At 42.9% G+C, this 27,193-nt stretch overlaps 1 protein-coding gene across 1 annotated transcript; it reads right to left on the reverse strand.

Moving 5' to 3' along the window:
• Positions 1-1,029: 1,029 nt before the first annotated feature.
• On the reverse strand, positions 1,030-27,193 carry Bnc1 (basonuclin 1). Its single transcript, XM_031387201.1, has 5 exons — positions 26,944-27,193; positions 12,962-13,061; positions 11,753-11,988; positions 7,768-9,623; positions 1,030-3,252 (listed from the first exon to the last, which is right to left on the reverse strand). The coding sequence occupies exons 1-5, from the start codon at positions 27,037-27,039 to the stop codon at positions 2,568-2,570; spliced, it is 2,973 nt and encodes a 990-aa protein (XP_031243061.1). The 5' UTR covers positions 27,040-27,193; the 3' UTR covers positions 1,030-2,567.

A 27,193-nucleotide genomic window follows, 5' to 3' on the forward strand; every position in this document is an offset into this window, starting at 1 on the left:
ACACAATGAATGTGAATATGAGCGTTGTGAGAAGGGCAGTGCCCAAATGGATTCCTATCTAGTTATCTGAAGAAAGAAGTGAAGTCAGCTGCAATGTGATTTGTGAATGGAGTTTTGAGAGGGCTACTGCAGATGGAAGAGGAACACTGTATGCAAAGAAGGCAGTGTAGTGGACAAGAGGATGGAGAAGTTAGTAGAGGTAGAAAGATACTCCAGGTGTTTGTGAACCTTGGTATGCTTCTGGGTTTTCTATCAGCTGTTAGGGGAAGCCATTGGAGGGGGTTTGAACTTGTCCACATGATCTAATTTACAACTGGTCAAGATCATTGTAGCTGCTATAGGATGCAAGACTTGCAACAAAGGGCCATTTAGGATGCCACTGTAGCCACCCAGGAAGGCTTAGGAGTAGAACGAGACTAGTATAAGTGCTAGTAGATAGTTTCCCTCTAAAGATGTCCTTTACTTAGTAAAATATGGAAGGGAGGCTGGATGGACAGATGTGTTCAAGCTCTTTCTCTATGGGCTCACTGTCACTCACTGATTTTCAGAAGTTAGCATTCACCAGGAAACTCAACAGTCTGCAAACTGGGAATATGCAGTTTGCAACTTCACCATCTGGTGGACATGCAGCTTCCTGAGCTGACGGAGTGGCCAGATATTTGACACCAGTTTAAGTGGAATACTAGATTCATGAAGGTGGACAAAAAGTGAAGAAGTTACATTTAAGGAAAGCTTATTGTTTCATTACGTTCAACTTTAAGTACTAGGTAAGGCTTATCCTGAACAGCACAGGATTTATGAGACACCACAGTATGTGGTTTTTCTTTAAAGATAATATTCAGCTCATCCTCTCAATGAATTAGTCACTTCATCTCTTTGACCTTTTCCTTGCAATCTATATTGTATAGGAAGTCTTGTCAACTGCGCGGACTTTCAGCTCTCTCAAGTCCACAATGTCTCTGAGTTTGTACATATGAAAAAATCCACTCGTGAAAATAAGACATATAAATGAAACCATTGTTATAAATATTTGCCTTTTAAACAAAAGGTATGCCATATATTTTTATTAAATCATAGAAAACATTTGCATACAAAATTTTCCATTTTGGGGAAACTAGAATGTTAAACATCTCAGTAACAAAAAAAGCTTGAAGGATACATCTCTCCTTAAGAAGAGACAACTTTTAAGTAATTTTTTTTTTAAGTCGAAATAATTGCTAACATGTTGTTGGCTTTCTCTATCTTTAAGCCGGGGGATAATATCTCTTATAACCATCAATTTCCTTTAAGGATTTTTTTTAATTAAGTCAACATGAGTCAAACAGTTAACTTGAACTCTGAATACAAAATCCACTTCTTTTAAAGCTGCATAGCCCTTATGACTATTGTAAATGCCTAATTCCAAGAGACATTCTCACTTCACAGGGCTGATTACAAATCCTCTCTATAGTGGCAAACATGTCTAACAGTGTGGAATAGATCTTGGAATAAGTTAAATATTAGACACAAAACAAGGCAGTAAGGTCTCTGCTTTGCTTTCTACCAAATGAATGTCAAAGTTCATCCAAACCTTATATATTTACCAACGAGTGAAGACCAAAGGATCCAGTGATATTGAAAATACACAACAGCTATAAGAACCATGTTCTCTAAATAGCTTGGTGGATATATACAAATGATTTAGTCAGAATCACGCTTACACTCACCCCAATGGGTCAACAGACTCTGCAATTCACCACCTGAAGACAGGCTGTGGTTCTGAAGCAAAAGTTGTCATTTGTTCTAATTCTGAACAGAGATTCGGAGGTGACAGGGACATGTTTGCACTCACACCAAATAGTTACATAATATAAACTCAAGTTAAATATTATCAAAATAACTTTAAATTAAACTGAAGACCACTACTCTTAAGTGCATGAAATATTTTCCCTCTAGCTTTTTAAATGCATGTTACAGATCAAGACTTGACAAGAAACATATTGGAGGCCACCCAGCTTCCTTGGAGAACTCCCTGGAGTTCCATGATAGACTGAGGGAGCAGTTAACAACTCCCAGTGGAAGGATGCTCTCTGAATGTCAATTCCCTAAACTCAAGTCTGGATTTTGGATTCACTCCTGCCAAAACAGGGAGGAGGACCTGAAAAACAACATCTTTGGGACTGGTGTCATGCCCATGGTGACTGTGCTGTATTCCAGAGAACATCTTCCCTGGTACCCTTAATACTGCAGGCCTCACGTGTGCCTGGTTCCTGACCCCTACTCCCTCCAGTTCATCTGTAGACCTGGAGGTTTCCTAGGAAACATGTAAACAAATCTGGGAAAACTGGCTTTCTGTGTTTTCCTTGTGTCAGTGAAAAACTCTGTGGGCTAAGAAAAAAAAAATAGGAAGGGCTACCCCAGTGTCAGCTTCTCACAGGCGCGTCTTGCGCTTACCCTGCTGTAGAAGGCTGTACAGTCAAATCACTTTTGCTTCGCTCTTGAGAAATGGTCCTAAACAGTCCAGCTACCTTATTCTTTGGATCATTCTATTCCTGAAGTATGTCAAACACGTGTAAGTCTTTGGCTTGTCACTGGAGGTGGCTTGGGGAAGCGGCCAGGCTCTTGTGCAGGTTGGGGTTCTGACTGTGCCTATTGCGACTGCGGACAGATGAGAACATCGTGTTGCAGCCTGGCACCTTGCACTTGTGCAGTTGGCGCAGGTGCACGGTCTTGTAATGGGCTCTAAAGGTCCCTTTGTTACTGTACAGCTTCTGGCAGAGATGACAGGTAATCGGCAAACCAGAGGGCAGACTAGCAAGGCTCTGGTCAGCCTTCTCCATCAGGACACAGAGGGGGTACTCATCTTCCCCAGAGACAAGGCTCTGTCCTTCACAGTTGCCGTCACTGTCCTCCATAAGGGCAGTGCCTTCCTCGCTCACGCCATCAGAGTCCCAGGAGGAATGACTGCTGCTCTCTGACTTCATACTTGAGGTAGTGCTCAAATCCAGAATGGTGCCCTCACTAGGAGGGCCAGAGTTGTAGCTCTCCAGGCTGGCACTGTGAACTTGAGATATTGGGTAGACCAGGCTGCCCATGCCACTTGTTCCCTTGAAGATGACAGATGTCTGTGATGCTTGTGGTGTAAAAGCCACATCCTGATAGGCCTCCTTGGCCACATCTTGCAGAAGGTAAGCTGCACGAAAATGGTCCTCACTAGTCTCCAATGCTTCTTCATTCAGTACTTTTTGGTGGAGGCTTAGGTTCGAGCTGTGTCTGCAAGAGTGAACAGACAGTCAGAAATGAGTTGCTTTGGTTGTTATTTTAGAGCCATTATTCTGAGTAGAGAGACTCAACAGACACTAGGAAATCCTGTGGTGTGGTGGGAGTCACAGCTGGGGTTAACATCCTGTAAGCCAGGCTATGTGGTCAGTGGGTACTAGACCATTGTGTGGCTACCTATCAGAAGCCATCATTCACCTAGGAAAGCCAACAGTCTGGAAACTTCAATTTTCACCACCAGATTACATGTAACTGCTGTTATCTCAGCCATAGAGGATGGCGAGACTACTTTAATTAGGCTAATTTAATGGGGATACTAGAATTGGGAGGGGGCCTAAGAAGAGCACCAGTCACAAATAATAAGAAATTAAGCAGGGTATTTTATTTCAGTGAAATGAGGAAAGAGTACCATCTTCAAAACACACCATGCATATGGCCAACGAACACTTGACACACTGCCACTGTCATATACAGAAATGATAGTATTTGGGCTATATTGAATTAAACATGTTATTAAACCTTGCATTTCCTGATTCCCTTTGCCCTTGACCTTTTGATGTTGTGGGTAAAAAAAAAAATCAGAGATTCTTTTTTTTTTTTTTTTTGGTTTTTCGAGACAGGGTTTCTTTGCTATCCTGGATCTCACTCTGTAGACCAGTCTGGCCTCGAACTCAGAAATCCACCTGCCTCTGCCTCCCAAGTGCTAGGATTAAAGGTGTGCGCTACCACTACCTGCAACATTAGAGATTCTTAATGTGGTTTCCCATCATCTTTCTATTGGATAGCACTGGTCTAGAGTAGGTGTACATGTTTCACTCCAGAAGACCTGAAGTTACAGCAGGCAACCTAACCAGCTGGAATCGTGTGTGTGTGTGTGTGTCTGTGTGTGTATGTCTAGTGTAGGTCGTGCTTGCAGTGTCTCGTAAGGAACCAGACAGGAGTTTTGCAAATGCAGCAGTGTGAACACACTGCCAATCTTGCACCCGGTGATTTACTCCTAGCGGGTGGATGATGAGCATCCATTATGGCACATGCTGCTTACCCCCATGTTATCATGGATGTAACTTGTAAAATCAATGTTGCTCTTTCTTGGGATCCCCTGATCACTTCTGACAAGAAAAAAATATCCCTATATCAAAAGGTGACAAACTTACAGGTGACAGGAGAATGATCCCAAAGAAGAAAAGTGTCTCCCTTAATATAGACCAGAATTATGCCAGAGTCAAGGAAACACCCTCTCTATAAATAAAGAATTAAAATTTCCCTTCTAAATCCCTCAAGGTATGCATATGAAGGCGATTTAATCATATTTCATAAAATTTATATATTTGTCATGCATTTTTTAGCCCCTTATACATTTTTTGTAGACATAATGAGAATTATACCTCAAGATCACCCACTCTGCAAGCAGCTCTTCTCAGCTATTGCCCTGCCCTGTGATTATGTTAATGTTCTGCACTGAAGGGCTGGTACTTGTCTGGCAGAAAACCAGACAGCAGATGGACATATTAATTCCACTACATTCAAGCATTTTAAAAAAGTCAGACATTTGCAGGAACCTGGAACACGGAGGTTCTACTACAATGTAAATATCTCTGGGGTTTCCTGTCCAGCTCTTGGGTATCCAGTGAAGACTAACAGCTAACTCCTCTCTTCTTCTCAGGCCTTAGTGGGTTTGCCATTCCTATGGTGCTAAAGTTCTTCCCTATGAGCAGGAAATACTATGAATGCAAAGACTGTCTGGACCATATGCCAGGCTTTCTTCTCTAAAGACTCTGAATCTGTGCCCCTGCCTTATCCTCCCTTCAACCTCCACCTCCCACTAAGGGTTCTCTCCCTCTCAGTTCCATTTACTTGAGATCAGTGACTCTTTAAAGCATGGGCTAAACAAGCCTAGTCCCTGACAGCCTTACAGTAGCTCCCAGGACAAGAGTTCACAGCTAATTATTAATTCAGGGGTGGTTTCCAGAATGTATATAGCATATGCTGTTGTAACAGACTGAATTCAGAAGCAGATGTGAGAACCAAGCTGTTTTCTACTAAACCAAGTATTAGAGATCTGAAAAAATATAAAATAAAGCTATTTACTTCACTATATAAAGCTATTTACTTCACTATATTTCTCTGGGAAAAATAAAAGTCTTTTCCCATTAAAATGTTATATTAACATATAGTATGTATATTCTTGTTTTAAAGAGACATGTCATGTTTTTTTCCAGTTTTACTTCTTAATATAATAGTAAACAATGATTGCTACAACCTAAACAAAGAAATGCACTTGAAGGTCCTCGGCTGAGTTACATAAAAAAATTGTTATGAGACTAAGACATTTAATCCTGGCTGGCTTGGACATTCCCCTTCATTCAGGGGGCTTTGATTAGCATATTGAGGAGTATGGGTAAGCACCCTAATATGTGTCACCATGGCCTACATGACATGGCAGCAATCTCCATAGCTGCCTGCAATTACCTTGTGCTGTCTGTCTCTTCCACTAGACTGAAGACTTGTGTGAGCACAGATTGTTACAGAGTACCTAACATAGAAGAGTTACTGATCAACTCTGTCCCTGTCTGTCTGTCTGTCTCTCTCTCTCTCTTTCCCTTCCTCTTCTTCTTCCCTCCCTCCCTAGGAATTGATGCTGGCTAGAACTGTGGCTCAAAGAGGGGAAGTTAGTTTCCTTAACACAGCGTAATACAGTTGTCAACCTTTGACTTAGCTGGAGTGACAAACCGGGGCCTGAGCTTACCTATAAAGTCCTACTTAAGATGGTGTTTTTGAAACTATTGATTTGTAGATAAATGTTCAAATATCTCTGACTTTTGGAATAAGTAGTATTGAAACATTTAGAATATAAGATGAAGATCTGTTATAGTCGAGACTTCTATATTTACAGGTCAGAACATAAGAAGCCACTGACTGTATAAAAATGAAGTACTATATGAAAAGAACTGTTGATCTAGTATGTGTTATAATCTAGTAGGCCCTGTGGGCTATAACAGCCTCACAGGCAGCAGAGATAACCTAACTGAGGTGACTACCTCGTCCTCCTAACAACAGCTTATTCATGAGCAAACCCTCCTCCTCTTCTTGGAGGACGAAGGCGAAGGGCTGGCTCACTAATTAGGGTATCCTAGTGGTTTGCTTTAAACATCCTAGCAACAGAAGCAGGGGTTCTAACTAATATCTCCTGTGTCTTCAGTAAAGACAATGAAAGTGTTCTTATGAGCCCTAGCAAGGAATGTGTGTGGGAGTCTTTACATTTTCACCCTCTTAACAAATTAGGCGTTACAATTTGGACTAAGTTAGTGGTGATGCTAAGCTGCTTCAAGTCAAGCTTGTTTGAACAAATGTAGTTTTCACATCCTCCAAGCCATTTATCACACTGCATTTCATCAGACAGCTGACCCTTTCATTAAACCTCTTAGATCACCTTGGCCATACCTGTTCTCCCTTCCAGAGGCTGGGAGGAGGTGACCTAAATTGTGACTGGTAGCCCAAGTGCACAGAGAGAAGCCCAGTGCTGTGTTCCAGGATGATGAGCCCCGTGCATGTGCACTCTGAGACTAGTCTGTGTGCTTCATGAAAAGAAAGCATCTTTCCAGCATACATCACAGCTACTGAAATGAGCTGCCGATCATCTTTATTCCTTGATAGTCTCTAATCAAACTGCTACTTTTTTCTACAAGTGTTGCTGGATGACTATGAACCAGAGAAAAGGTTTCGTGTGATGGCTTCTGCATTTTGTGAAATGAAAATCAGGCTAGTTTTGAGAAATGGCATGATACTTTAAAAAGCCCTTCCTCCCTCTCTCCACCTCCCCACACTTGCCCTTCCCACCAGCTGCTAACCCGAGAACCAGCATACCATTAGCATACACACTTGGGGTCAGATGTGTTTCTCAATTTGTAATCTCAGACTAGAATGGTAGAATGAATGCTATGTGTGCTGAAATGTATCAGAGCATGTATCAATAAATTAATATCAGTACATTCACTAGTAATTCAATAATACCAAAGCTACATAAACCCTTTAGAAAGGTAATAGTGGAAATCTCCTGCAAAAAGCATCATGCCTTTCCAGGTCATGTTTGTGGTTAAATGCTTTTAGAGTTTTAGAACTAAAAGTTCAAGAGTTTCCTCAGAAAAAAATACCACATCATCTGGAAACTTGCTAGAAATGCAAACTCTTATGTTTCACCCCTGACCTACAACAGTAAATTTTAGGGTTAGTGCCCAGAGGCCTGTTTTCCTGACCTTCCAGGCCAATACATGCTAAGGTTTAAAAACTGCTGATTTGGGTGGTGCTGACATGCCTTTAATCCCAGCACTTGGGAGGTAGAGTCAGGCAGATCTCTGTGAGTTTGAGGCCAGCCACATCTACAGAGCTGAGCTTCAGGCCAGCTGGGGCTATACAGAGAAACTCTGTCTTGAAAACCCAAAACCAACTAAGCAAGCAAGCAAGCAACCTAAAACTGCTGTCTAGGGAGACAGCTGCTGACAGTCACCTTACCTGTCTCTGCTCCTACGGGAAGGGAAAGCTGCCCCACAACCCTCCACTGTGCACGCGTGTGTCTCTCGGGCATGTGTGTTCTTCTCATGTGTCTTCATGCTGCAAGCGTTTTTAAAGGTCTTCTTGCAGATGTCACACTGAAAGCGAGCTTCTTCCTTCTGTCTCACTAGTGCATGCTCACCCAGGTGCTCCAGTTCTTTAGACTCTTCCAGAAAAGGAAAAGCTATCCCCCTGTTGGACAAAGCACCGAAGAGTCCCCCAGCCAGCAGGCGCTGCTGCAACTCCATGTAGTCAGGAAAAGGAATTTGGGGGCCCAGGCCAGGTGTGAAATGGCGCTCGTGGCCGCCATCCTCCACCTCTCTTGGCATCACTGCATTCAGGGCTACCTTCTGTTCAGTCTCCCTCTCAGTGAGTGTAGTCTGCTCAAGGGTTCTGCTGATAGCTCCATGTGATTCAATCACAGATTCAAGATGGCAGGCTCTTTCTCCTGGTGGAAGAGGCTCCTCTACGCTTAGCTGTGTATGCTGCTCCTCAGGTACTCTGTCTGACTGAGGACTGCTGTCCTCTGGCTCATCTTCACTGACTACCTGCAGGGGCGCCTCATCGTCTGAGCTGAGACTGTGTCTCTTCTCCTCAGCTATTTCCACAGCCTCTTTCTCTATTTTGATAGGCATACTGGACTTCCGGGATTTCTTCTTGGGAAGAGCATCAAATGGCATGTCTGTGGAAACCAGCTGCTCTGGGATTGAAGAGGACAGCAGAGGGAGAGAAGGCAGCATGCCGGGTGTGTTGGCCAGCTCGGCGGGAGTGGCTGGACTGCGGTAAAAAGGAAGGACTGGCTGGACCGTCTTCAGATTAGGAAAAAGCACACCATTTTGCCCAATGCTTGAGAAAGTGGGTTGGCCTTTGGAGTCGTCCACTGAACCAGTGTAGCCAGGGAGGGGCCCACAGTCTGGAGACATCACTGTGAAACCTGGACGCTTGTAGGTCTCGGAGCTTGCCAGGTTCAGGCTGTGCCTGAGATCTTTGTCCCGGTTGTTTCTATTCATTGGCATGTGCAGGCGAGGGTTGGGGTTGGCACTATGTCGGTTCCGGCTCCTCAGGGAGCTGAACACCATGTTACACCCTTCAATAGTGCACTTGTGCTTGATCTTCAGGTGGACGGCGTTGTAGTGGATCTTGAGGGTGCCTTTGTCATAGAACGTCTTCTCACATGCGGTGCAGAACACCCGGCCCTTCTTAGCACTCAGGCTGTTCCTCTCAGGCTTTACTTTGGCCTCAGGGGACAACTGCGTCCTTTCGAGCTTACTGGCAATGCTGTATGAGCTAGCGTCACTCACGTGAGCACTGTCTTCCCTTTTGGTGACAGCTTCTGGACAGCTGAGACACTGTTCTTTTTCAACCTGAAATGGGGTGGAAGTTAAGAAGCTGCTGTCAGAGAAGGGCCTATGGAGCTCCTGTTTGGGGTCCTGGCTTTGGTCCTGCCCCTGTTCCAGCATGTACTGTTCAGGCAGTGACCCTATCAGAGCAGGAGGCAGAGGGTTGAAGAACTGAAAAGGCAGCATGAAGGTCATGTTGCTTATAAGGTTCTCAAAAGGATGCATGCTGCTGGGGTTTCCTTTGTCCACTGGCGTGGGGAGGCTGGCACCCCTGTGGCTGCAGCTCTCTATGAAAGCCCTGATGTCTACGTTTGCTGTGGCCGGCGGTATGACGACAGACTGCTCTTCTTTCTCTTGGATTGCCATGAGCTCAACTATAGACTTGGTCTCTCCAAAGCGAAGGAACTGCTGCAAGGTAGCCACTTCCTCCTCACTGGTCATGATGCTCCAGTGATCCAACACCTTCCCCGAGGCATCCTAAATACAAACCAGAATGTGAGAAAATCCCAGTCCATGGCTGCCTGCTCTGCTCCCCACACAGGTGCATTTCACGGAACCTCCACCAGACTGAAAGAGGGTACTTTCGTGCACACAGAAAAATGCTATTGCAGATCAACACAGGCTTTGCAGAGTTTAATCCCTGCCCACCCCACTCCCCTAAGCCAGATACTCTGTGCAGATTGTAAACTACACAAATATAAATAGTGGCCATACCATTAGTCTAGAAGAGCTAAGTAAATGTGTATTACTCAAACACAAGTTAGGGAAATTCAGTAATTATTTTTCATCTTATTTCAAACTAGTTGGCTGTCATATATGATTTCTGTCATACAATGAGGCACAATGATTTTCTTCACTAAAATGGAAATATGTATCATTTGAATGACAGTAGTATCTTCATCTAAAGAGTACAAATGGGGCAGTGAAGTCTGGATATAGCTCAAGTACTCATTTGCTGCAGACTTAATAATCTCCCAAGCACCTACCATCAACAACCAAATGAGCACTTATTGATCTTCTACCCATGTTCATAAAGCAGAGCTATAGCTACATTGGAGTGCTGGAGATCTGTCAAAATCTAGCAAGGCCTAACTTCTCCCAAAACTACAATAAATATTTTATCACAGAACATGTATTTGATGGCCTACTGAGATTTTTTTTCACAGTGCATGTGAGAGTTTTGAAGATGAGGAGGACTGTAGCATCATAAATATTTCAAGCACCAGAAATTCAAGGTAATCCTAATACTAGAAAGCAAGATTATTAGGATCATTAAACATTGATCTATATCATAATGCAAGACCAGAATGCTACTCTATGTATGGTCATTTCTAGTCAGCTGAAGGCCCCGTACCAGAGGTGTGCACATAGGATTCCAGGGAAAGATTACAGGCTTCAGAATTAGGAAGAAATGTGCTCATTTCTAGGTCTGCTCCATACTGGTAGAATAACTTTAAGTGAGGGTACTCACAGCCTTCTGGATTTTCAATTAGAAAACAAGGGTAAATGGATTTAGTGCTATATACTTTTAATCCTAGCATTCAGGAGGCAGAGGCAGGTGGGTCTGTATGAGTTCATGGCCAGCCCTGCCTACATAGAAATTCTAGGCAAGCTAGGGCTACATAGTGAGACCCTATCTGAAAAAAAGAAAGAAAAAAAAAAAAGAAAACGGGGATACTATATCTACTTTATCACAAAAGTACTAGAAGAATATGTCTACTAATAAATAGGTGTTGTCAATATATGACCAACCTAAAACTAAAGTTAATATTAGACTTGAAAATACATACATCTCTCAGTTCGCTGAAAAAAATTTTAACTGAAGTTTGCTGATATTTCTAGAGTAGTGGCAAGAAACAATCCTCTGACACTTCAGAAAATGCTGTTTTCTCAGAAAAGAGTTGGATGGTCTCTGACTTAGAAACAGGAGGCATTGCACCCATGGTGTGACATAGGAAAAGAAGCTCAATTACTCTGGACAATAATAGACAAGGGAGAGCAGACTGAAGCACTGAAGCACTGAAGCACTGAAGCAAAGAGGAGAGCATGTGTGGAAGCTGAGAGAGAATTTGGTGTTGCTGCAAGAAGAGGAGAAAGTGGGTGAAGAAGAGTCACGAGCAGGAGGAAGAGGAAGAGATGGAGACAGAGAGGAAGGGCTAGCTTATGAAGAGAGCAACATCACACATGGAGCCAAGGAGAAAAAGTTAGCTGCCAAGGGCCAGAGGCTCCAGAACAACAGGAGCATCAGCCCGACTGCTGTTCGCTGTGTAGTTCTCATCCCCCAATTCTGACACACAGAGCACCTTGGGGAGTGGGGAGTTTGTGTGTGATACACATAATGGAGGCAACACCCAACATGAAGCAAGCAGTGTTCTGTGGAAGTTAGCTTAGTGAAATATGCTCAAGAGTTCACGTAGTGCTCCTATAGCCTAAAGCTTTGCAGAGACCTCAGGAAAGTACACGATTCCTCCCAGAATCGCAAATCAGGGCCTTAAGTCATTAGGAAGAAGTTCAAAAGGAAGGAGGCCACAGTGACTGGTTGGGACACTGGGTTATGTCAGTTACATGGGCACTCAAGGAGAAGAATAGGGCCAAGGTCACTGTACCTGTAACACGTATCCACGGATGTAGTCCTGAAGCGTCCAGTCCAGGGCATGGAGGATCTGGAGAACCTCATCTTGTTTCAGCACACTGAAGAGCCGGTCCAGTAGGATTTTCAGGCGAACAGGGATAGCCTGGGTTCCATAGAGCATGAGACTGCTAATATCGAACACCACATTGGACTGGACAATTTCCACTTGGCTTGTTGGATACACGGGGGGAATCCTCAGCTTACTTAGAGCTGAAAATCAAGTGTGAGATGTTTGGGAAAGTTCTAATTTTAAGAGAACCATTGCATAGAAAGAATCTAAGAATAAGAAAGAACCATAAGAATAGCTGGGGTTACTCTTAGTTATCTGTACCAACAGGGAGAAAAACAAAAAACAAAAATCCATAAAGGTCTAATATCTGTAAGAGCCACAGGGCTTCATGTCCTTCACAGAAACTTCTAAAATAAAATGACAGACTTAAGATTTTTCTCCCATTCTTGTGACATGCCTGAGAAGGAAAATGTTCACAAACCAGGGAAGGGAGAAAGAAAAGGGAAACACAGAAGCAGCAAGAGCAGAATCAGAGACTGGACAGTTAAAGAGTCAGAGTCTGGAGGTGAAGATGGCCCTGGGATCTTCAAAGATCTGGGCCCAGGGCCTAATCTGCTGCTTGGGACTGGGGCTTTAAAAATTAAGCCACCTAAATCCAGTCTGTTCAACACAAGAGTTACCAGCCCCTGGGGGCTATTTAAATGAAATCAATCAAAGTTAAAGAAAGGTAGTAACACTGCTCTCCAGCAGTCCGTCCACCCTTCCAGCACTCAGCAGTTCCAAGTGGCTCATGACTGTTAAGAGTTGGCAAATGCAAAAGCAGGATGTCCAGTTATAAATTTCAGCTAAATCACAAATAGGAGGCATGCTTGTATCAGGACACATTTCAGCCAAAAAATATTAGAGGCTAATTATGACTGTGGAATATGTCTATCAGTGTCATACAACAGCACCTGAAGGATCAGTTTTGACATATTTAGAATGGAGTTAATAAGATATTATGTAAGTTAAAATGTGAAGAGATAATTTATGCAGCCTGTTACCTGGAACATAGTAGAAATTACTATTTAGTTTAGGAGTCAGCTGTCACTCTTTGCTATGAAGTCAGTTCCTCTATAAATGTAAGTTATTAAGAAAGGCCACTAAAGGGTGAGAGGGAAGAAATGAAATTACCATGAGCCACCCATCCGTGCCTGCACTCTTCGCACTGACGGTGGTTTATCTTCCCAGGCTTGAAACTTTGGCAACTGCAGTTCAGAGTACAGCCAATAGCCTGCAAGAGAGAACACATGTATGTATACGATGTCAGAGCTATGTGCAGGATATGTTGCATTTATTAAACAAAATGACTTCCTGCATTCATAAGCATTCGCTCAGCAGTGGGTGCCTTGTGCCAGGCCAAAGGTGCATATTATACCTTAGGAAAGAGGAGCTGGGAATCCAACACTGGGGAGACCATGAACTTCAACACAGATATGTTGTATATGATAATAAGCAAGACTCTATAACTATTTCTTAGAAAATACTATGGTTTGAAACCTTGTTCTTATGAAGAAAAATTAAAAATTATATTTTTACCAAATTTACAAGCCGATCAGAGCAGCAACTCTGAGAGAATAAAGATTAGTTTGGAACCAGTAAAAGAAAAATCTGAAGCAACAGTGATCCATGTAGAGACTTGTTACCCTCTGATGCTTAAGATAAGAGAAGCTGAAAATCTTAACTAGATTTGAGAACACATAATGGCTGATCATATTACATGACTGTTAGAGGCAGATATAGGTCAGGCAAATCCTGCACTGAGGCCTCAGTTTTATGTTATGAGCCATATCTTGTGTGTGTACATGTATGTTATATGCATGTACATGTATGGTATATGCAATGTCCAAAAGTACAGTGGGAATAGAAAACAGATGCATGTGCCCAACAAAGTCCTAGTGTTAAGATTGAGAAGACACATATATAAAGTTCTCTGTATGAGTGTGTATGAGTGTGTGTGTGTATGGTATTGTACATTTATATGTGCATTCATGTGTGGGTCTGAATATGTGTATGTAGACCAGAAGGTGACCGCAGGCCCAGGTGTCTTTCTCAGTTAACCTTGTTATTTGAGCAGGGTCTCATAGCAAGCCCAAAGCTCACCAATTTATACAGACTGGCTGACCAGTGAGTACCACAGATTCTTCTGTTTCTATCCCCAGCTGACCCTGTCCCCCTCCTGGGGTTACAAGTCTGTGCTGGGATTTTACATGGGTGCTGCGACTCTAAATTCAGGTCCCCATGCTTGCATGCCAAGTACTTTATCAACCCATCTGGTCAAGAGTTTCTCACAAGACAGAAGCTTAAAGCATATAATTTATTATTATAACAAACCAACAAGACCCCTTAAAGGAGCTCAACCAGTGAGACTCCCACTCAGTTACTTGTATTATATATATATATATATATATATATATATATATATATATATATATATATATATATATAAAGCTATAAAGTATGGTTCTGGGTAAAATTTGTATGGTTCGAGAGCTTTGAGATTGGGAGAATATGTGTTTGGCAAAGAGGCAATAAAGGTCTCTGAATTTGGGCTTAAACCTTTAAACCTCTAGTCTGCCAGTCAAGGGACAGTGAGGTACAGTGCGAAGGACAAGAAAGGAGAATCTGGTCAGGATTTGGGAATTCACTTCAAGAACTAGTACAACCTGTCTCCTTCAGGGAAAAAAAAAAAAACATCTTTGTAGTCCTGTGAAATGTACAGATACTCTGGGACAGTCTGGTGACTTCTTTAAACATCAAGCATAGTGTGTGACCAAGAAATTCTGCTCCTCGGTATACAGCCAACAGAACAAAAAACATATCCATTCCTAAATCATCCACAAGACTGTTCATAGCACTATCCACAGCAGTAAAAGTAGAAACAATCCCAATATACACCAACAGATGAATAAGCAAGACTCAGTCTACCCATCAATGGAGTGTTGGTATCTTCACAAAGGAATGGAGAATGGATATATGCTACAGATGCGTGAAGAAGTCAGGCACAAAAGTCACATAGTCCTATGGTTCTATTTACACGAAATGTCAGGAGGCCAATTCATAGAGGCAGAGAGCAGAGGGGTGACTGCAGGGAACGGAGCATCGGGGAGAAGAGACTGGATGGGAAGCAGAGGGTACTCGTTGGGTTACATAAAGGAATACATAAAGTTCACTTACTGAGCTTGTAAATATTGCACTCTTTCCAAGCTAAAAATTTGTGACAATCCTATGATGTCTGTTAGTGTTTTTTCAACATCTCAATATTATCCATATTTTTAAAAGCAATGCACTATGTTTCAGTTAAGGTGTGCACACACAACTGGTATTTCATACTTCACAGACTGTAGCGTAAACTTAACTTTTATATACACAGAAAGCTATAAAAAATGTATGATTTGCTGTGTTTTGTAGAATTAAGCACAGTCTCATCAAGATATGTCTGTAGTAACTCTGTTTAACTTGTGGAGAAACTTTGTCAGGTTGTTTTGGGAAGCAGTTGGGTTGTTCTAGATTCCCATAGTAACACATGAGGGATTCATCAACACTTGCTAGTGTTTCAAGACAGGATTTTATGCAGCCCAGACAGGTCTCAAATGTAGTCCAGGATGACCTTAAACTCCTAACCCCACTGCCCCCATCTGCTAAAAGCTGGGACTGCAGGCTCCTGTCACCTCATGTATTTTTGTTTGTGTTTTGTTTTGTTTTGTTTTTTGTTTGTTTGGTTTTTTTGCTTTTAATAGCCATCTTTGTTATCCTTCTGGATGCAAGTGAAATCTAACTGTGGTTTGGTTCATGCTTCCTTGATGACCGATGGGTTAGCATCTTTTCTATTTACCGGCTATTTGTGTATATTCTTGGGAGACATATCTGTTAGATCCTTTGACTACTTTTTTAATATAAGGTTGTGGTTTTGGTACTATGTTGTATGCAGTCTTTTATTTTTCAGGTTCAAGTCTGTTACCAGATACATTATTTCAAATGTGTTCTGCCACCTTTTCTCTTTCTTAATAGTATCTTTTGAAACACAGACGTTTCAGATTTGAGTAAGTTTAAGATGATGAAGTGTCCTAAAATTAGATGATAATGATGGCCATACAAACAAAGTAACCATTTGCTGATTGCTAAATTCTAACAGAACACTAAGTTACATAGCGCTGAAGTAACTCACAATCCAGATTCAGCAAATATTGCTTAAGAAGAAAATATTTTAAAAGGAAGAACATTTCTTTTACCTCTGTTTTTTTGAGATAGCATTCACTCATTTAGAAAAAGGTATGGATAGCTAGGCATGGTGACACATGCCTTTAATACCAGAACTCAGTAGGCAAAGGTAGGCAGGTCTATGAGTTTGAGGTCAGGCTGGTGTACTTAGTGAGTTCAGACTAGCCAACGTTATATAAGGAGACCCTGCCTCAAAAAAACAAAAACAAACATGCTTATGGAAATATACAAGTAAAATTACATTTCATTTGTTTTGAAAATTAAGCCTGTCTTTAGAGAAAGATATGTTGAATACACATTTGCTCCAACTCCTAAAGATTTTGCTCAAAAGACTGAGGCTCATGCAAAGTCCCTGGAAATACTGTGTGAGTCTATCTCCTATTCAGCAGAATGAAACCCCAAGGAACAATTCCAAGCATATTCTTTAGCCAAGGACTGAAGCCTATGTTCTCCATCTCCCGCCACTCCACGTGTATGTCCCAACCTTTGACAAATGACCTCTCAGGTGCATAGATCTCTGTGGCTGTCCTGTGTTAGTCAGTGACAGTGGCCCCGGCCTCTGCCTCACCATATGTCAAGCAAATTCCTTTAGACATTTCCAAATGCCCCTAAGATCTACTTCATCTGTCGTCAAGACCACTGACCCAATTTGGTCATTCCCATGTAGCAGCTTCTACATGAGGAACATTAATAAACAACGCTATCTACAATTTTCATTTATAAGTGTTGATTTATGAGAAGCATTCACGTTGTTGCACATGAAGCTATTTGAATGAGGCTTAATAAAGCTTGTTAAGCATCTATAGAAATAAATGTCAGAGGAATTATTTGTGAACTAGAAGAACCTAATTAGAATATTGAACAGTTCTGATGCAGAGACCACTAGACTTTCCCACACAGCTCAGAATTCCACAATGTCAAATTATAGCATTCTTAGATGAAGATAAATTAAACCTTCTCAAATTAAATCAAACAAAAAAAATCTAATTACAAGATGAAAGTCCTCATGTAAATCAACATGGAAAACTTGAACTTTACACGTTTTCATTTGGGTCTCTAATACTCTAGTCCTCAGAAGGAAAGCAGATATTTCCAGCAATCCAAACTCAACAAGACATGATTATCAAGTCTTAGACTCTTGTCCTAATCAGATGGTCTCCAGAGTTGTTATTAGCCACTTTGATGAGATACAAATCCATAGCTAAAGTTCTGCCTTGCTAACTCACAACCATCATTTGCTCACTCATTCACAGCTTGTCTGTGACACGTTCGTCATTCACTGTCTTGGGAGAGGCTGGGACTTTTGCTAGTTTGATGGATCAGTTTAATCTCCCAGACACCCCTGTTCTACCTTTAGTTTGAGAAGATGCTTCCACAGGCCTTTTGTTAGAGGGGCTGAGTACCCATCCCAAGCACACAGTGGGGTAGATGCAGATGTCCGGCATTGGACAATGGAGGCCTGTTTGGGGATTTGAATTGGCCCCAATAATAAAAACCACTCAAAGCTATTGTCATCTCTATAATATGTATATACTTTAATATCATATATTTTTCATAGTTTTTAAAGAGGTAAGTACGACAACTTTTTTTGTTTGTTGCAATGATTCTTTGGAGGGTCACATCATCTAGCTGTGTAACTTTCTCAGTTCAAGGTATTAGTCTTCCCTATCTAGAATACTAGCTGCATGTGACTACTGAGATCTAATTACACCGTACAGCGTTTAAACTCAGTTCCTTGGTCACGCCAATCATGCTTGCTGCCCTACTGCACCTAGTAGCTAAAACCATGAACAGTGATGATACCATCACTGCAGAAAGCTCTGTGGGCCAGTGCTAAGCTCAGGAGTGAGATCAGCCAGGCCATGAGCCCAGTGGGAGCACTGTTTCATAGGTAATTTCATTTCGTCCTTATTATCATGCTGTGAGGACAGAATTATCTTAGAACACTTAAGTTAATGGAAGGTTTATAACTTACTCAGGGTCACACAGCTAGTCAGTGATACTAAACATTTACTGTGTGTGAGACAATGCACCAAACAGCACCCATGTATGACCCTCCTTCTCATAACCACTAAGGGAGATCAGTGCTGCCACCCCTCTTTTATATATCAAGAAGCCGAAGAATTCATAGGCTATCCAGGTGGTCTAAAATCCGAATATTCAGGGGATATCTTCCTTAAAAGTATCAGTGTTTGGTGCTAACCATAGTAGCACCCAGTCGCAATACTTTTTAGGATTATCATACTATGCACAAGATCAAGAGGTTAAAGTTTCACATGTAAAGAAACTTCACTCGTAAGTATTTCTTGGATGTGAGTGAGACATCACTCTGGACTGTTGAGGCTGCAGTGTATAAGACTGTGGGCCTGTATCTTCATGGGGCTTAAATCTAGAGGAGGTAGACAATGAGAAGCAAGTAAGAATTTCACAATAAAATGACTGTTGGAAAAGAGCTGAGTAGACCTCAGTGCTAAAACCTGCTGGCATGCAGAGCACCAAGAAGGAGACATCCTGTATATAGGGCCTCAGAGGAGGATGTTCAAGCCAAGTCCCAAGGGAATAAAGAGGACACAGAGAGTATCTTAGAGAGAAAGCTCAGCAAAAGGGCAAAGGCCATAAGATGTAAGAGAGACCGGTGAGTTTATGTAAGAGAAAAGTTGCCAGTGTGGCTAACAGAGTGAAGTTAACGGTCAGAGAGGCACCGGGGACCATTCTACACAGGCCTGTGGGGCAGGCCAAGGGCTAAGATTCTATTCTAACAGTGAGCCTCCTGGAAACATTACATGTGAACGTGGTCTGCTGTTATAAAGAGAACTCTAGCAATGCAGGTGACCGTCTTTCACTTCATTGAGCACCTTCCCTATCCTATGTCATACTGCTGGCTCTGTCTTCAGCTTATGCTGCTAGGCACTCCTGCCATCCTCAGGCCAGTCAGCCATATTAGCGGATATACAGACGAGAAATGAAGAAACAGATACACAGTCTGGCCATGCTTCTTGCTGCCATGTCCACAGTAGGTTCTCTGGCTCCGGTGGCTTGACTCTGCATAGACGCAACCACCAACAATCGACAAGAGGTAAAAATGTTCCTAAAAATCTCTTCACAGCTCAGAAAAAAGGGTGATTAAACAATTATAACACCTATTGACTAGTAGAGTCCCATGTTTGGTAAATCCCCCACTGTGCTACCAGAATGGAGACGTGAATGACTGAATCAATGAAGGTTGAATCAATGAAGGCTTTACCTTGTGCAATGATTACAGATGTCCATCTAGCTTCCTTGAATTTCTATTTATTTATTTTATTATGCACAGGCACACCTGGCACAATGTAAATGTGGAGGCCAGAAAGTCTGTGGGAGTTTGCTCTCTCCTCCCACCATGTGGGCTGAATCCCGGCCATCAGGCTTGATGGCAAGCCCCTTTTCCCAGTGAGCCATCTTGCTGTCCCATAGTATCCTTTTTTTTCTGATCTGCCTTGGTAAAAGAATTTTAGCTGGGCCTCATGATGCAGACCTATAAATCCCAGTTATACTCGAGACTAAGGCAGGAGGATTATAGGTTCAAGGCTTGCCAGTACTTCAAAGTGAACTGGAAGCCAGTCTGGACAACTCAGTGAAGCTCTGTCTCAAGCCGGAAACTAAATAGAGGGCTAGGGATATGGCTCAGTGGTAGAGTGCCTGCTCAACATGTGGGCCTTAGCTTCAACCTCTAGTACAGAAAAATAAGAAAGAAGAGAATTTTAATTTCCTTGCCCTCACTGATGAGCAGGTGACTAAGCACTGGCTCATGGTGGACAGTAGAACTTCCTGGGTAGAGCATTACAGAAAGCGCCTCATACATGGGAAGTGGTCGAACTTCAATTCCTTTGTCCTTCCTCCACCTTAGAAGAAAACCAGGGTGGCTTGAGACCAGAGGGCATTCTGTGACCACTAGGCAACATGGAGGGCACATCAAAAGGATGGCTGTGAATAAAGAGTGGTAGCTATTATCTTGGTGCCTTTTACTAGTAGCCAAATGTGCTTTCTAGTTTGCACACTTACACAGTGATCTTCCCATTGGCTACTGAAAGGGCCACAAGATCAAAACAAAACAAAACCCATCTAGAAAATGGTTCACGAGGAGAGATGGCTGAGGCTAAGTTTGGCGTCTGAGGCCCTATCTTCAGGAATATTAAGGAATATTAAGACTCTGCCAAATTTCCAGTGGTAAAAAGAAATCATTAAGTTCTCAACTTGAAATCAAAGGACCCCAGGCTGCCAAACCACAACTCACCTACAATTCACTAGGTTTTGGGACAGAAAGGCTTCAGGCTTTTCCAGCTTGTATTTTTAAACAGTGGATATAGATAACTGCTATTGGTTTGTGTGAGTCCTGGAAATTTCACTGTACATCCAAAACTGCCAGTCAGAACATAATTTAAAGTTGCTAGGATGCCCTGTGAGAGGGAGGCTTTATCATTCTCCTCCCTATGGTGCAACAGCCTGGCTCGCCTGGCTCTCCTGGCTCTGAAAACCAAACATTCAAAGCTGGGAGTCATCCCCTTGGAGCAGCCTGACACTGTAGTTCTGTACTTGTTATTTTTCTTACCAGAACCAGGTTTGCCTGTTGGTTCCAACCTCCCCACTCCCTTTTCACAGATTTCATTTTTTTTTTTAAATTTTCTCCATCAATTTTCTCATATACGAAACCCCACAGGGGTGCAACTAGGATTCTGAAAATACTTTCTGTCATTTGTCAGATAGGCAGTCAGGACAACCTGGAGAAGGTAGAGAGCCACGGAGGTCCTCGCGTGTGAGGCAGCTTACCTGGCTGGCAGCACTAATCAGAAGCCCATGTGACAAGCACACAGAACAGACGCTTATCCCACCAGCGCATCACACCTTTACCTTGCACAGCCTCTGCCAGGTAAAAAGTGGCAGTGACAGCACAGAAGAGATGGCTCAGTGGTTAAAAGTGCTGGGTGCTCTTCCAGAGGACTCAGGTTCAATTCCGAGCACCCACACAGCAGCTCATAGCTGTCTTTACCTCCAGTTCCAGAGCTTCCAACACCCTCACACAGACACACGCACAGGTCAAATACCAATGCACATAAAATAAATTATTTAAAAAAAAAACAGCAGTGACTATGGTTGATCAGTTAGCTTATATCATTTACAGGTGAAAACACAAGGTTTTAAAACATACTCCAAACAAATGAAAATGTCATCAGCAGTTAGAGAATACTGGGAAACCAACAAACTGCTTTGAAAAGCAGTAAACTAAAGGAAGAGTGAAACAGATGTTCCTTCCCATAGGACTTGAGTCCCAGGGAAGACAAACCATTGACAACACAGGTTCTCTTTGTGTAGGAGTCAAATCGGTGAAGAACTAACATGCTCCTGTTTCACAGCTCTTAATTAAAAAAGACAACAATTGGCCCTGTTAGACCCTGAATAGAAAGTACATCCCATTGCACATGTGGTATTTTGTCAAGACATCCAAACCTATGGCTGAGCAAGATTCTTCACCAACACTGAGTTTGGAAGATACAGGAGACAGAAAGATATGTAAATGGCATTACAAGAAAGGAATTGTCAGAATTCAGACCAGCATTCTAAAGATGTCGGCTGGCTGACTCGGCCTTCTCAACAGATAATGGCAAGGTTGAAAAAAAGAAAGACTATAAACCTAGAAATTAGAAGAGACAGATGGTGTATACATTTGTATTCTAATTTGAACAAACTAATGGTAATATAAAGTTTATAAGACAGTCTAGGAAATTTGAACTTTGCTTGGAAGTTTAAAGACATTAAAGAGTTATGATAATTAACTAGTATTATTTTCTGGTGTTGAGGCTTGAACCTAAGGCCCTGAACATGCTAAGCATGTGCTCTACCACTGAGCCACACTCCCAAATTATTTTAAGGTGTTTTATGGTATATTGGTTTTGTTTCTAAAAGGGAATGCTTTTATATTTTACAGCAACATATAAAATATTTTTAATGAAATTGTATGACAGCCAGAACCCCCTTTAAAATAATCTGAAGTTTCCAGTAGTAGGAAATAGGAAATGAAGATTAACTCTTGACATCCCAAACACATATCACCAAATTTCATTACAGTTTAATTCTGTTTACTTAAATTCTTCTATAATAAAAAGTGAAAAAGTAAACTATGTGAAGACTCCCATTTCCTTCAAAAATTTCAATTTGCACTAGCCAACAGAGAATAACCTGTGTAGAGAGGCCAGGGAAGTCTTTCTCCAGGAGAAATCAGACATGTTCTTTGTATACAAGCAATATCCTGGGTTGGTGTGCCGAGTCCAGGAACGTGGCCCACAAAACATAGGTTTCTGTTTGGCCAACAAGAGCCAATCTTGAAAAGCAACATAGGTGGGGTTGAGGGCTGGGAGGCCCTGATGGACAGTCAAGAGTCTCTCTGTGGGTCTTCTAGGGTTCTGAACAATGGAAGACACTGTTAACTGTTACCACCTCTGGAGTGAAGACAATAATTGAAAAGGGGGACCTGGGGAGCCTCAGGGTGTAGTTAGTATTTGCAATGTAAAAATGACACTGAAGGAGAACTGACAGACTGTGGCATCTCACTGCAAGCTAGGGCTGAAGAGAAGACAGAGGCAATAGGGCAATATAGATGGGTCTTCGAGAGAGAAGTTAGGGAGCTAGAGGCCCTTCAGGGGACGGATGTTGGGCTAAGTCTACCTGTGAGCAAAAGGTACACGGGACACTTCTGTAAATTTCCCTTGGTGCTTAGTTCAAAGAGGATAATGGGAAAAATACTTGTTCTTTTGATGTTTATAAATCAAAGCCTAAACCCTATGCCAAAACAATTTAACATCTACATCCCTTTTTTCATAATATTAGTTTTTAAAACTGAAAATGTGAAAAATTGTAGAAAATATACAAGCATCTTAGAAATCAAACCGAGTATTTCCTTTTTTAAAAAAAAAGCTTTAAGTGGGGCGGTGGTGGCACATGCCTTTAATCCCAGCACTTGGGAGGCAGAGGCAGGTAGATTTCTGAGTTCTGAGGCCAGCCTGGTCTACAGAGTGAGTTCCAGGACAGCCAGGGCTACACAGAGACACCTGGTCTTTAAAAAAAAAAAAAAAAAAAAAAAGCTTTGAAATGCACAGCAATATAAATGATATAGGCATATTTCTACATGTAGACAAACTCAGAAGTCTTCATAAACCTTACATAATAAGGCTAAGAAGACATCAGTGATGTGCAGGCTTAGCCATAGAATGTGGGAATAAAAAAACACTTCAAAATTTTAGTTAAGGTCATTTAAATACTTCACACAAATGTTACTAATGATGATGTAAAAGCCAAGTGTGAATATGTCTAAAGAAAACTGTCTTAAGGATTCAAAGGGAACGAAAAACCAACTTTTTTGACAAGATAAACTCAAACTCAGTTATTTATGTCATTCTACACCCCCCCCCCACCTTAAGACTCAGCATAGTGCATCATGAAATGTTAAGGAGGTAGGAAAGCTTGAGTGTCATAATAATTCCAGAAACAGGTGGAGGGCTACGGAGTGACGACAACATTTCTAGAAGCTGGAAAAGAGCTGAAAACAGTTTTCCACATTCCAGTATATGAAAGGCTCACACAATCCCCAGGAAGGGACAGCTGAATCAATATAATGAATGGGAAGAACATTTAAAAGTGTAAATTAGAGTTCACCTGAGGTAAGCATTCTGTTCTAGTCTGCTCCGGTCTGCTCGAGCCCAGCTTTTACATCTTCTTTTCCCAACCTCTCCCTTCCTTTACATTAGTGGAGAGAAATGGTGATCTCTTCTAAGCTAGAGCCCTTTTACCTCTTCTAAGCTAGAGCCCTTTTACGATTGGTTAAGTTGATTTATAATAAATGGTCCATGTGTGGACAGGAACTGTGAGAGCTTTTATCCAAGTAACCATGTACATCTGAGGAGGCCCCACACTGGACTCTGAAGAAGCAGAGCTGCTTTGTATGTTTAGACTCACCTTCCTTGGCTAAAACAGGCATATGTGAGGATGCAGAGAATGAGGGTGCCACACTGCAATCTTGGAAACTCCAGAAGGAGGGAGAAAGGACTTCAAAGGATGATGAGATAAGAAAAAGGGTTTCTGCTAGAAACCAACTAAAAAGGGAGGAGGACCCCAGCACTTCCTGACGCTGCTTCTGTGCAGCCCTGTTATCTTAAACATCCCTCAAAAAAGTCACCAACAGTAAACAAGCAAAGTCAAGATCTGTAGTGAAATATTCACAATAAGGGAAAGGACAAAAAGAGAGGGTGACTTCCTAAACCTTGATCTCGGCAAAACCAGAGCCACGTCAGGTCGGAGAACCTGGGTGAACAGCCTTTCTAGTTTCTTTCTAACCAGACTGCTTCTGACAAGAGTAACTACCCCACTCTAAGTGACATCTGCAGTGGAGAAAATCCACCCTGGGGTGAAGCACACTCCTCCTGCAAGTAATTTACCTTGCAAGCCTTCGGGGCAACTCCTCTTAATGGCCACTGTCAAAATAACTTCCAAAGCCATATACAGAAGCTCAAAGACATTTCTGGCCCCTTGTACTGCAGTTTCACTTTACTAACAAACAAAAGTTTTAAAATGTTCCCTCACACTTACTTCTTGGCACCCAGAAGTGACAAGTGTGTGCTTAAGACACAATTATTTGTTGTGTGGGGAAACCTGGATGGCTTTTTCTCGCCACAGGTCAGGGTCATTTTTCCAAGCTGATGATGATCTGAGGTATAAAATCTAGATATGGGCCCGGGATAAGGTCTAACTTCTTCTAGGGGAAAGGTCATAAAAACCAAATCTTACTCTGTATAAACCTTATATTTCTAAGGCAATGGATTTATGTGGGTTAAGATTTCTTATGTGAATTCCAACCCAGGCACACCGATCACTGGTACATATCCTGGGAAATATTCACGGGCAGATTATTCAAACTAGTAACCATTTTCTCTCTGATGGGCAGAACTCCATGGAATCCTTACCAGTCTGCCTGGGTGGACTTGATAGTACAAATTAAACTATGCAGCTGTCTGAACACAATTTGAGTTCTCAAACTCTGAGGAGCTCAGACCCCTAAAAGATTCCATCAAAGTGTCTGAGGATTCAGCTACAACAGAACACAGTCAACAACTGAGTGGGGACAGTTACAGTTTCTGAAAAGCTGAAGTCTGTGAACTTACTCAACAATAAATAAAATAACAAGTCATATTTTTCAACCATCTGAAAGTATGCTAAATGGGGAGTTATTAAAACTCCCCAGAGGAAGAAGGGCAGCCGTCTGTATCTATTTTAAAGAAAAATAAAATACAGCACAAATTGTAACACTTGAAGTAATGTGCAAAATTACACTTTGATGCATACAATTTTAAGAAAGGTATAATAATATGCATCAACAAATTTGGGGAGGGGCAAGTGAGAAATTTGCATGTTTCACTACTCAACAAAAGTTTTAATGCACAAACATCAATTTGTAAACTCAACCTCTGTTAAATCTGAAAAGATCCCATGAAATCTAATAGCACAGTGAAGACAATGAGCAAGAAAAAAAAAGGTTGCCAAGAAAGATTTGCCAAAATGCTGTTTTTTTCAGTTCACCTATACTGTCACACCAAAATCTTGTTGCTTTAATACGAAGAATTTACTTCTTATTGTTGATACATCTGTTCCGTGTTTCCATGCAGTAACACGTCTACACACACACACACACACACACACACACACACACACACACACTCTGACAGGGATTCCCAGGACACCAGTGGGGCCTCTTTCAAGCCCCTTAAGTGTTAACAGCAGAGGCCTGGCTAAGACCAGGCGTCTGGCCCGATTTAAATGCCCTCATCTTCAGAGGTCTGCGGTGAGCCTAGCCATAAAACTAGGGGACATTACCGAACCCCAGAGTGTCTGATCTTTCCCCCGCAACACACACAACTTCACTCATACAATTAAGGCAGCTAGTTGGCATTCCATTTAACTGTCAAACTCAGGCTGGTGGCAGCCCTACAGCCACAAAGAGATGCCTTAAACGAGAAGAACATGTTTCTACACCGCATTTGAGAAAGTTTGGCTCCGAGCTATGTACTGATTGATATCAGATCTCTCTCACTCTCCTCTCCAATCTTGTCACATCTGGCTGACAAATCCCCAGGAGCTTATACAAAGTCGGGCCGCCAGTAGGGTTAAGGGAGTAGCGCCCTTGGACAGCGGGCACCCAAGGCGGATGCTGGGGTACGCCCGGCTGGAAACCCGCTGCTGCCGGTTGGACAGTCACTGCACCACTAAGCACCTCACCTCCGCATTGCGAGGGTCCCTTCCTGTCACCCGCAGGTAAACCATCTCCAAAGAGACTGGACCTTGGCTCTTAGGCTTCCCCATCAGCAACCGGATGAGCTCCTCCAAGTCCCTGAGCGACCGGAGGGTACGAACAGCCCTCACTGTCCCACGCCCGATGAGCCCGATGAGCCTTCAGCGCGGTTCATGGGCAAGCGTCCTCCTTAGACACGTCTAAGCGGACGGTTTGCAGCGCTTTGGCCTTTAGTCTCTTCCCTTTTTTAAAAAAAAAAAAACAAAAAAACAAAAACAAAGATTTGTCCCTCAGGGGACCGGCGCCCCCTCCACGCCCCTCGGGCGTCTCCGCGACTCTACTCCCGGAATGACCGAAGGTCACGGCTTGAAATACCCAGACAGATGGACGTTCGTGCGCCAAGAGCGGCTGGACAGGGCTTCTGGGGTGTAAGAGAAAAGGGGCGCCGCTCACGGGTCACCCCGCTGTGACTGGGCATAGGCTGGGAGGAACCGCAGTTCGGCCTCCCGAGACGCGCAAGGCGCCGACGAGCAGGTGGCCCTCGTCGGGCGGCCCCGCGCCCATTGCCCGCGCGACCGCTTACCTCAGCCATCCTGCGGCCGCTGCGGAGCCGGCCTTCCCGGCGCGCGTCCCCTGCCCGGGCCGCTCCGCGTCCGCCCCGGCTCGGCGACCGCCGCATCCACGCTCTGGCCGTCCGGGCCACCCCCACCCCCTGCGCAGGAGAAGTGGGCGGCTCCCCGCTGCGCCGGGTGGCCGCGCCGGCCCTTGCGCCCCTCGTGCACCCTCGCGTCCGCCCCGCGCCCCGGGGGGCCGCCCCTCCGCTCGCCCCGCCC

Source organism: Mastomys coucha, unplaced genomic scaffold (assembly GCF_008632895.1).
Source record: "Mastomys coucha isolate ucsf_1 unplaced genomic scaffold, UCSF_Mcou_1 pScaffold21, whole genome shotgun sequence".
Classification (NCBI taxonomy): Eukaryota; Metazoa; Chordata; class Mammalia; order Rodentia; family Muridae; genus Mastomys; species Mastomys coucha.